Genomic DNA, 12253 nt, shown 5'->3' on the forward strand with positions numbered 1-12253 from the left:
GAGTGGAGCGGTTCTGCGTCATGAAGACACCATCCCCTTATTGGGCGACTCCGTGGGGCGGGAGGCGGCTGTGAATGGAGCCTGTCTGATTGAGCTGGAGTTCCCAAGGGGGGGAGGGATGGTGGTGTGGCGTGGTGTACAGCCTGGTTGCCCGCTAGGGTGTGTGAAATATTTGCACATACTTTCCACGGCTGCAATACTCCTGGGTTCTTTACATGTGCCTTGCACACCCTTCACTGGAGAATCCTGTTTGCATGCACCTTGCAGCTCAGAGGCTGGGGAACAGGCTGTGTCGGTGTCCCCCCAATGTGATCAATGTGTAATTTTCACTTAAGTTCTCTTGGGCTTTTGCACCCGGCCTGCTTTCCTGCTGTGCCCTTAGTTTACACGTGCCCTGGGTGCTGTAGTGCAACTATTCTAGTCCCACTTGCCCAGAACTATTATTCTTTGCACAAGATTCATTGTAAATGAATAAGTGCAAAAATTGTGCATCCCAGGTTTAAGAAAGTATTCCATGGTACGCACACAGTACAAAATTTGTACATCATGGTGTGACAGCTATTGCAACCACAGGCAGTGTTTTTGAAGACTATATTGTATTAAATTTATGAATGTTTAGTATATCAGGGGCCAGGGATTGTATGCAACTCTGTGGGGTACCACAGCTGCTCCAGAAACAAAAAAAGAGTCCCAGAAATTGTAACCAGCTCCAGAAAAATAACAATCCTTGGGTGTTTTCCATATTAGGTTCAGGCTGGGTTTTCCAGAGACTAGAAAACAAAGACTTTGTGTATCTAAAGGCTGAGTTTAGAGAGACTTCGGGGGGTCTCAATCCTTGTTGAAAAGGCTTTGACTAAGATGCCATAAGACTGATGGGTAATTTCTGTTATGTTTAGTGAACATGTAGGCACTTTTGTTGTTTGTTGTATTTTCTCTATGCTTTTTTCTTTTGGTCCTTAAAATGTACTCTGCTGAGAAAGAGCTGTGTGGTCACACTGTTAAAAACATTAATTGTCCTCAGAGAGAAAACAGCCCAGGCACTAGCCTTCAGGCAGAATGGCTGGCTGGGGATGTTATAGTATATAGCAGGGGGCTGTGCAGGTGCAAACTTAAAACTCTAGCTCAGCTGGGAGTGGGATAAAGGTCCCTGCCCAGAGACAGGTGTTGGTTGGAGCCCTGAGCCCTGACTGGGCACACCTGGAGGGGCCACACAGATGAAGAATATAGGTGCAGTTACCCTGAAACTGTGACACATGGCATGCAATGTTATGCAAAATGGGTATATGCTAAAATTAGGCACTGTGGTGTGTATGCTATAATTTTTGTAAGTGCAGTGTACAGCAAAGAGCATGGGTTGCATAATTTCTGTATACTTGTGTATTTCCCAGGGCATGATTTTTGTACATGGTGCACATGCCTTGGGGCACGTTCCGTACATACGTGTACCTTTGCATGGATTCACCCCTGCAGCAATTTCACTAACTCAGTGTAACTCCTAGGAATTTACCTGATGTTATAAAACTGCCAGGGTGTTTTCCTCTCTCACTGGACACAAATCTCAGCTTTGTTTTCACAGAGGATTTTCACGGTGGGAAGCTCTTCTAGAAGCTGCAGTGCAAGCTGCTGGACAGCTTTCTGTAAAACATTGGTAGGGACTGATGTGGGGGAGGAACAGGAAATCTGCTGTGCTTTTGTTGCATTATAACAAAGAGAGTGAGGGGGACAGAGTCAGGACTCTTGGGTTCTATTCCCAGCTCTGAGAGGAGAGGGGGTCTCATGGTTAGAGCAGGGAGGGTCTGGGAATCAGGACTCCTGGATTCTGTCCTTAGCTCTAGAAAAGGAGTGGTGTGTAGTAGTTAAAGCAGAGAGGCTGGTAGTTAGGACTTCTGGGTTCTGTCCCCATGGCCAGCCCACAACATTTTGGCACCTGAGGCGGGCAGCTCAAATGACGCCCCCATACCCCCTCGCTTGGGCCAAAACTTTGAAAGGTCTCAATTCTGCCTTCTTCCTGTTCTACTCCTCTCATGGTACTGCTCTGCTACCTACCCCAATAAAGGAGAACTAACAACTTAAAATGCCTTAATCAAAAATTTTAAGTAACACTTAATTTTCAAACGCCTGAACAGCAAATGTAATTTTTCTTGTCTGCATAGTAAACACTGGCATTTTTATCGGTTTGACTAATCAAAGTGGTGCTTTCCGTGCCTTCTTGGTTGCAAAGATTTGAACTGCTTCCTGCTGAAGGTCCACAGTCTGGGCCAGCTCATGCTCTATTGAGATGGTTGCAAGGCCGAGCAGCCTCTCCTGTGTCATTGTGGAGCGTAGATGTGTTTTTATTAACTTCAGCTTGGAGAAGCTGCGTTCTCCACTGGCAACTGTTACAGGGAGTGTTAGAAGTATGCGCAGAGCAACAAAAGCATTTGGAAAGAGGGTGGCCATCTTATTTGTGCACATATATTCCAGAACAGCCTTTGGAGTTGATCCTGCTGAAATGTATCTTGAAAGGGCTTTCAGTTCATCACCTAAATCACTCGCATCAATATCGCGCATGTCATCATGTGTCTACACTGTCTCTAGTGCCTTGCACTGCTGGTGTAGGTCTTCTTCGGGTATAGTGAGGAGCTTTGGAATATCATACAACATCCCAAATATACTGCTGTGTTCCTTGAGCTGCATAAAACATTCTTCAACTGACAGTATTGTACAATCTAGCACCTGGTTAAAGAATTCAACTTTGAATTGTTGTTTGGGGTCTCTTATGGGATTATTCCATGCCTCATAATCAAAATGTCGTCTTCTTCAGTGAGTCTTGTATTTCTGAATGGGTGGGAAAAGACCTTCAGTGTGAAGTTCCTCTGCCAACTTCTGTGCACTCTTCAGAACATTTTGAAATCCCTCATCTGATCAGTGAGACTGTAGGTATGACTTTGCTTTGTCCACTTGTTCCATTGCTCCAGATATATCAAGGTCAACACCTTGGAGTCTCTTGCTTACAACATTTATTTCAAACAGTAAGTCATACCACAACACTAAGCCACACAGAAATTTGAAGTTATGTATGTTTCTGGTGATTCCATTTCCCTCTGCCACTGTTCTCCCACGAACAGTTCCTGTCATAGCATATCCTCCATAATGGCAACTATGGCATCATCTATCTTCCCAATTTGGTGTTTGATAAGCTTTATTGCCTCCACTCAACTTTCCCATTGTGTGGCACTCAGTGGTTTCAGTGTCAGAGAGGATGTTCCCAGATGTTGCTTCAAAATTTGTCATCGATGAGTTGATGCAGAGAAAAATACATAGATGCTTTGAATTACATTAAAAAATTCAGCAACCTCACTAGAAGCGGATGCTGCATCACTGACCACCAAGTTCAATGAATGAGAACTGCATGGGACAAAAAAAGCTTGAGGGTTTAACTCTCGGATCCCTGTCTGCACTCTTCTGTTCTTTCCTCTCATGTTGGCACCATTATCGTAGCCCTGACCTCTCGCAATTCCCATATCTTCCCGCTTTTTAAGAAGCACATTTGTCATACCAGCTCCTGTAGTATCATCAATGTCAATAAATTCTAGAAAATGCTTTCTGACAGACACCACTGCAGGGACTTTTTCACTAGGTTCTGTTGTTGTTACAAAACACACCATTAAAGTCATTTGTTCCGTATGGCTGACGTCAGGTGTGCAGTCCAGAATAACAGAGTAATAGCTTGCTGACTTCAGATCTGCCACAATCTTCTCTTTGACTTTTGTTGCCAGTAACTGTATGATCTCATTTTGAATTGTTTTTCCAAGGTAGCGGTGTGTGTACATTTCTTCGGTGGTGACTCTTCTTAGATGCTCCTGGAGTACAGCATCAAACTCAGCCATCAGCTCCACAATTTTAAGAAAGTTTCCATTGTTTGGCAGATACAGCTGATCTGAAGTGCCAAGCAGTGCTAGGTTTTGGGTAGCAAGCATTCTCACAATGGCAATTAACCTTTTCAGAACAATTTTGCCAGTAAAGAGACTCTGATGCAATCTTCTCTTGATGCTGATCATCTATGGTGGCCTTTAACCTTAGTCTCATCTCAAGCTTTTCCACCTATGGAATGCTCTCTGGTGATTTGCTGCCTTCTCAAGGCATGCCAGATTTCTAACCAGATTTTTCCAGTCCTTTGTTCCTGTAGAACCCAATGTGGCTGGAACATTAGACTGGAAGAGTTTGCAACAAAAAGAGTATGCAGCATTCTGGGTTTTTGAGTACATAAGCCATGGCCTCTCCACTTTGTCACCATTGGGGATTTTACACCAGTAATGCGTTGGTTGGAAACTTCTATTTTCATTGTCTTTGAGGAACATGAAGTTTTTCACTTGCTGTGGCCCAAGCAGAACAAGGAAGTCCCTCAGGCTGCTGCTCAAGTGCGTCCACAGTCCTGGATCATCTAGACTTAAGGAACTGAACTCAGCAGCAGCTGTTTCTTGCGCCTCCACCACACTCTTCTCTGATCTATACTTTTCTTCAGGAATGTGCATGGTTACATCCATTTGAGATGGAGATATGGACGCTGCAGTAGCTACCTGATCACCTGCACTCTGACTAACTGGAAGATCAGGCATCTCCTCACCACTCACATCCTCACTGGGGCCAGAAGGCTCACCGTGAACATTTGTGTCTATGTATCTTAGGGTTAGCTCCTTCCTGCTTAGATAGAAAAGCTTCCTTTGCTTTCTTTCTTTTTCTGAATGCTGCCCCAGGGGGGCGTTTTCTTCTTTCACTCATGACTGCTGTTCTGTGCCACCTATAGTTGAAGGGGACAAATAAGCAGGCTGGTAGCAGGGTCTGAGTGACGGAAGATATCAGCATCTTAAGGGCCTAACAGGCCCTACTACTTCAGTTGACTGCCTGTTCTCCTCAAGTGGGTTCAGGGAAGCAGCAGGAAACAGGAAGCTCCCTGGGAAGCTGGTGTTAATCAGGCCAAGCTGCTGGGGGTGCTAGAGAGGTAAATAAGAGGCTCCTCCCCAGCTCTCTCCCTCCAGCTTCTGCTGCTTTCTGTTATCCCCTCTCACCTTTTCGCCTGCCTGCCAGTTATGTCTCTTGTACCCTCCTTTCTCCAGCGCAGCACTCCGCCATCTCTGTGCATCCAGAGCAGAGAGAATACATATGCCCCAGTAGCAGACACAATTTTCTACACTCTTGGTCCTAGTGGCGCCCCCCACAGTCTGGCACCTGAGGCGGTCGCCTCAGTTCGCCTCATGGTAAGGCCAGCCCTGTCTGTCCCCAACTCTGGAAGAGCAGTGGGGTCTAGTGTTCAGAGGGAGGCAATTGGGAATCAGGACTCCTGGGTTCTGCCCCTTGCTCTGCTAGTGACCTTGGACAAGTCATTTTGCTGCTCCGTGCCTCATTTTCCCCAAGGTGGGGAATAACACTGATTTATCCCCAGGAAGTTGCAAAACTATTGATCACTGTGAAGTGCTTTGTAATCCTTAAAAAAAAAAAAAAAAAAAAAGGACCAAGCAATGGTATGTGGTGATAAATGCAGAGCTGAATCTTGAAGGCTTGTTCTGCGATCTGCAGATCTTCCTAAATCAGGATTTTGGGACATAAAAGAGGGTGCCCTGCTCTTTGGATAGCATAGATCTGAAACAACTGCTCCAGAGACTAGCAAAAGGCCACATCTCCCAGCAAGCAGTATCTATCTGTCTTCTGGTGTGACTAGCACTGCTAAATTTAGTAGGGTTGCTAAGGCACCCTGCAAACTCAGGAGACAAGGATCTATTTATAGTGATGAAGCTAGCCTACTGTGCTGTTTAAATGTCCCGGGTGTGTGAGTCCCCTTTGCAAATGGTTTCAGAGTGGTAGCCGTGTTAGTCTGTATCAGCAAAAACAACGAGGAGTCCTTGTGGCACTTTAGAGACTAACAAACGTATTTGTTTATTAATAAATTTGTTAGTCTCTAAGGTACCACAAGGACTCCTTATTCCCTTTGCAAATGATTGCTTTTTAAAGTAGCTAGTTATTTCCTGGTTCCTGCCCACAAGCAGCTTAGAGGCAGGTTGAGAGCAAGAGTCACTGAAGTTAAATTACAGCTTGGTTTGCCTGGGATTCTGGGAACTGTAGTTTGCAAAATTGGCTCCAAGTTTTCAGTCTCCCAGGTTTCAAAGTTAAGCCTGGTCCCAAGAGTCCGAGGGGCCAATGTGGACGAATTCTGTTCTGTGTTTATGCTTAGCGCTTTACTGACATGGGTGAATTAATCCCCTGTGTGATCTGGGGTGATAAATAATGTTATCCCCATTTTATGTATAAGGAGCTGAGGTGTACAGGAGGGAAGAGGCTTGCCAAAAGTCAAACAGCTAGTCAATGGCAGAGCTAGGGATAAAACCCAGGAGTCCTGGCTCCCAGGCTGCCCTTGTTGTTCTAACTCACTAGAGCTCACTCCCTTTCCAGGGCTAGGAATAGAACCCAGGAGGCCTGATTCCCAGCCCAGCCCTGCTCTAAGCACTAGATACCATTTCTCCCCTGGAGCCAGGACTATAACGGAGGAGGCCTGACTCCCAGCTCTGCCCTGCTCTAACTTACTAGACCACACTCCCCTCCCAGAGCTGGGAATAGAAGCCACGAGTCCAGAATACAATACTACAATGAATGTAATTATTGAGGGGCAGAGTGATCCAGTGGGTAGGGCTGCAGCTCAGGACTCCTGGATTCTAGTCCAAGGTCTGCTGCAGACCTTTCTCTGTGTGCCTCTATTTCCCCTCTCACCTTTTGTCTAATTGGACTGTCAGCTGTTCAGGGAAGGGATTGCCTATCATTGTGCATTGGTGGCACCTAGCATGGCAGGGCCCAAGTCGCAGTTGGGGTCTGTACAGCACCCAACACAACGGGTGGGGCTGGCTGTGCTACAATAACGCACGGTGGGCGCACAGTAATAGTAAAATCAGCTAACAGCAGGGAAGAACACGGCCATTGTAGGCCCTCTTGCTGAACTCAGGCTCTGGATCCCATTGCGCCTGAGATGCCATCTCCATCTCAAGACACTGACAGGCTCTGCTCATCTCCCTGAGTTTGCTGCCTCAGGACCCTTTATTGGCAAGGAAGAGGAAAACCGCAAGAGCCTGGACGGGGGCAGGACTACATATCCCAGGATTCCTTGCACACAGTTGGGCGGGTCTTGGAAGTGCAAAGCCCTTGGTGAGTTTCAGTGTCAGCGCAGCAGCAATTTTGTCGTTTCTCCCGCCCCCCTTCGCAAGCCAAATACCAGGTGCAGTAAATAAGGGAGAAGAATTTCTCTCGACTGCTCAGGGACCAACCAGGGAGGTTGGGCTGGGAGCCCTAGTGTTGCGTTCCCTTCTGTGCTACCATGCCAGGGATTCTCATGACCCTGCCAGGCAGGAGACTGTCTGGGGCTTTAGGGCAGCTTCTAGGGGGCTGGGGCAAAGGCTGGAACCCCTGGGTGCTGGGTAGTGTCAGGAGGGGCACGTGGAGCAGCAGGGAACCAAGCACTAGCAGCCTTCCCCGTGGCACGGTCCAGTTGGTGTCAAGAGCCTTCCGGAGCTGGGCAGCTGCTCCCCCACTAGGCATGGCGGCTAAGGTGGATCTGACCACGTCCACTGATTGGAAAGAGGCAAAAAGTAAGTGTGAGGGGGTGTGTGTGTGCGCTATGCCCAGTTACCCCTTCCTTTTGCCCATGCCTCCCTTTAGCTGGGCATCATACAGCCCTTTGCAACGTGCCTCCACCTAGGGCCACTTACCCTGCCTAATTTCCACCCCTAAGGGCATTTGTCCCTTCCCTGGGCACCATGCAGCTGTGCAGGGAATCTGTATACCAACACGGAAGTCCACCCCCAGGCATGGAACAGCTGGAGGCTTGTTGCCACAGTGCATTGGGTTACTTAAAAACTGATACAGCTCTTCCAACATCACTCATCTCTGCATCCCGCCATGCAGCATAGGTAGGAATCCCATAATGCCTTGTGCTGCCTCAATGCATTGTGGGTGATTTGTGGGATCCCCTTCTGGAATTGAGGGAGTGCATGTGTGTGTCAGTACTCCCAGCATCCCTTGCGCCATATCCCAGAACTCACCTGGCAGCTGCACCATTCCCAAATTGCTTGGAGGGAAGCAGCACTTCCCATCCCCGGTGCTGCAGGGAGAGCAGTGCTACTGCGTTGGAGCTGTGCGGATGTTCCCTATGGGGCTGGCCTACCAGAACAAAACCATGGGACCAGAACACTCTGCACTGACTGCTAGTGGCACTGCAGTGCCACATGCCAGCTCTGACCCCACCATGAGAGCTGCCTGGGCATGGAGAACGTATTGGCCGATCCGTTTTCCAGCAGTCAGTGGCAGAAAGTGCAAAAGCATCCATGTTGTGCAGCTGGCACAGTCCCCCTGGGTTATTAATCCTCTTCATCGTGGTAGTGCCTGGTACCAGCCAAAAACAGGACCCCGTTGTGCCAAGGACCATACAAACCCAGAGTAAGAGACAGTATCTGCCCCGGTGAAAGATGGTATACCAGGGGCTCATATTGACTGGTGCCTCTGCATTTCATCATTGCACCCTGTCTGGGGCTGGCTTATTACCATAAAAACCCAACACCGCAGCCTTCTTCCATGGCCCCTTTCAGTTTATACTGAGATTCAGCATCCATATAGTCTCACCCAAGCCCCAATGCTCTAGGATCAAGAGTCTTTTCAGTCCCTATTTAGGGGATTATCTTCTTCAAGGCCGGTGGCACAGGATTTCTTAGGCCCTTGGCACAGCTGTCCTAGGCCGAACCTAATGGTCCAAGACAGAAAAATTGGGAGCTCTTGAAGAAGAGTTTATTAGATTGCCACTGAGCCAGGCTGGGCTTTTAGCCAAAATTGTCATCTCTCTTGATTGTGGAATTGTGGCTTTTTGGCTAAGTGAAGGCAGCAGTTAGAAATTAAAAAGAAAGTAATATAAAACAAATGGAAAAAGGGGGTAATAGCAATTGATCTAAATTAGAGGGTAGGAAATGCAGAAAACCAATAAGGGGAGCTGAAGGCACCAGGGAAATATGCATTTCAAGCAGGGCCAAGGAAAATAAGCAGTTTAAATATCTTAAGAACAAAAGAAATCCTAGCAATGGTACAGGCCAGTTACGAGCTGGAGATGGTAAAACTACTATTAATGATGCAGAAAAGACAGAAGTGCTCAATAAATATTTCTGTTCTGTATTTGGAAAGACGTAGGATGATGTACGTGTAACCATCCTCATGTGAGAAGTACTTTTCAGTCCATTATTAACTAAGGAGGAAGTTAAAACACGTCTATGAGGGATAAATATTTTTAAATCAGCCAGTCCAGATAACTTGCACCTGAGAGTCCTAAAAGAGCTGTCTGAGGAGATCTCTGGCTTGTTTGATGGTAATTTTTAATAAATCTTGGAATACTGGGGACATTTCAGAAGACTGGAAGAGTGCTCATGTTATACCAGCCTTCAGAAAGGGTGAGTGGGATGACTCGGGTAACTGTAGGCTGGTTAGCCTGACATCAGTCCCAGGCAAAATAATGGAAAAACTAATATGGGAGTCAGTTGATATAGAACAAAAGGATGGGCCTATAATTAATATCAGTTTGATAGGAAATAGGTCTTGTCAAACAAACCTGATTTCTCTCTCTGAGGAGATTGCAAGGTTGGTTGATAAAGGTAACTGCGTAGATGCAATACATTTAGACTTATGTAAGGCATTTGACTTCATGCTGCACAACAATAATAAGCACTATATAATATCAGTGGAGTACCTGTTACCTGGGTTAAGAACTAATTAACTGACAGATCTCAAAAAGTAGTTGTTAATGGTGAATCCCCATTGAATGGAGATGTGTCTCAGGGTGGATGGCCCTTTAAGGGGAGCCTGGGGCAGGGCCCTCTCTCCCGTGATGGGCTTCTTTAAGGGGAATGAGCCCATTGTGCCAAACTGCCTAGGTGGCTGCTTGGCAGTGAATTGGCTAATGGGCACCTGGTCCAGATTAAGGGCCGCAGAGCTTAGTTGGAGGAGGGTGCTGTTAGGAAGAGGAGGCTCCCAAGGACAGGCGTTCCAGTGGTACAGAGGAGGACAACTCCCAGGGAAAGGAACTTAAGGAGGAGCCTAGATAGCTGCAGGAGGCCCAGTCTACTAGGATCTGTGCTGCCTGGAGAAGAGCAGCAGTCAGATGGAGGGCTCTGGCTCCAGGGAAGGAATGGAAGTAAATATAAAATCACTGCTGCTAAAATTGATGGATGACTCAAAGATTTTTGGAGTGGGATGGTGAGGACAGTCCTGCACAGCAATCCACATTGCTTGGTAAGATGGGCCCATTCCAATAAAGTGTGGTTTAGTGCAGCCAAACGTCAGATCATGTATCTGGGAACAAGGCTTGCGGGCCGTCCCTACAGAAGCGGGGGACTGCATCCTGGAAAGTGGTGACTCCGAAAAGGATTTGGAGGGCATAGTGGCCAAACAACTCAGGATGAGCTCCCAGTGTCATGCTGGGATAAAAAGGGCCGGTGTGATCCTGACATGTATGAAGAGGGAAGTAGTGAGTTGGAGCAGAGAGGTGAGTTTACCTCTAAATACAGTCCTGGTGAGACCCAGGCTGGACTGGTTCATCCAGTTGCGGTAGCCACATTTCAAAACCAATGTTGAAAATTTGGAGAGGGTGCAGAAAAGATCCACAAAAATGATTTGAGGGTGGGAGAAGATGCCGCAGAGTGAGAGACCTGGGGAGTTCAGTCTGGTCAGCTGCTCAAAAAGAAGATGGAGAGGTGACCTGATTATAGGCCTTCGCAGGGGGAAAGTACTGGATACTGGAGGGCTCTTTAGCCTGGCAGAGAAAGGTTGAACAAGAACCTGTGGCTGGAAGCTGAAGCCAGACCCGTTTCAATTAACAGTGTGGGTGATTAACCATAGGAACAATTCCCAAGGGGAGTGGCGGATTCTCCATCTCTTGATGTCTCCAAATCCAGCGGGCCAGGTGCTTTAGTCAAACACAAGGCATTGGCTCAATAGAGGGGGAGCTGGGTGAAATTCTCTGGCCTGTGTTATACAGGAAGTGATGAATAATACAGAGACTATTCTAATGCCCTGATATACATGAGTGCCACAGCCTCTTTTGGAGAGCAGGTGCAGTACATTTCCAAAGGTGGCTGCTGCATTGGTGTTCACCCACGAGGTAGTGCAGGAGAACCCGGTTTAAATTCCTTTGATAAAATGGGATTTGAGCTCTGGAAGGCAGTGGGTGTCTATTGGGTTAGAACAGGGGGAGCTGCGAATTAGGACTGCTGGGTTTTACCCGCACCACTGGGAGGGGAGTGGGGTCTAATGGTTGGAGCAAGGGGAGCCAGCTGGTAGGACTGCTGGGTTCATTTCCCAGCTCCGCTGAATGGTTGTGACCATAACCTCAAAAATTACCTTTACTTATTATTGCTTAGAAAACATACAAGCTGCAGCCAAAGTGTTGTCAGCCTAGAGATGTCTTTGTATGAGTTGAGGGCTGTCTGTTATGGATCCTGGGGCTGGAAGAGACTGTTAGCTGGGCAGCCCGCCCTCCTGCATAGCACAGGCCAGAGATTCCCTCCCCCGCCCGCCCCCTGGGCTTCCTGCTGGAGCCCACACCTTTGCGGTAGAGTTAGGTCTGAGCTCAGTGGAGGTGAGCTGGGGACCTACCTAGGGTTACCATCTGGCTGATATTTGACCAACCTGGCCAGGTTTTTTTTATGGATTTGCCAGTTGCCAGAAAAATAATGTAATCTGCTGTTTTTTTTTTTTACGTGGGTCTGAAGATTTGCATTATTATCACAATATACAGGGATATCTAATGTTAAGTTTCTGTGTCGAGCTAAAGATGTTGCAGTGTTCCTACTTCCGCAGTTTAAGTAAGAAAATGTTACCAATCTGATCTATCTGTGTTCTCTCTCTCGATACTATAAGTGACTATTGCAGAGGGTGGTGGTTGCAGAGTTGCGTTGTGGTTTCTGCGGACTTGCCTTGTGCGTGTGGGGTGGCGTGCTGGTTTTTGTGCATTTCAAAGATGGTAACCCTAGACCGGCCCAAGGGCGCCTGTTGCAGGGGCTGATTTCCCCTCCCTGGTGCAGCGCACCCGTCATTCGCAAAGGATCCCGGCCTCAGGTTCTGCAGGTGGGTGTTGGCAGGGTGTGGTGTGGTGTGATGCTCCCCCAGCCAGGCAGGCAGGGCTGTGTCACTCGGAGTGCTCCAGGCTCAGAGTGCATCACACCAGTGCCTGGGTCCACCCTGCTCTGTGGGGCCT

The 12253-nt window shown here is 47.6% G+C and overlaps 1 protein-coding gene across 3 annotated transcripts in view; it reads left to right on the forward strand.

The window, feature by feature from the left end:
- Positions 1-7212: 7212 nt before the first annotated feature.
- MACROD1 (mono-ADP ribosylhydrolase 1) overlaps positions 7213-12253 on the forward strand; it is a 182268-nt gene continuing 177227 nt past the window's right edge. For 2 of the 3 annotated variants that reach the window (XM_074959747.1, XM_074959746.1), the window contains exon 1: positions 7213-7610. In XM_074959747.1, the coding sequence (XP_074815848.1) occupies positions 7340-7610 (271 nt within the window). In that variant the 5' untranslated portion in view covers positions 7213-7339. The remainder of the gene's footprint in view (positions 7611-12253) is intronic. The other variant, XM_074959745.1, reaches the window with a different exon arrangement.

This window comes from Natator depressus, chromosome 7 (genome assembly GCF_965152275.1).
Source record: "Natator depressus isolate rNatDep1 chromosome 7, rNatDep2.hap1, whole genome shotgun sequence".
Taxonomy (NCBI): domain Eukaryota; kingdom Metazoa; phylum Chordata; order Testudines; family Cheloniidae; genus Natator; species Natator depressus.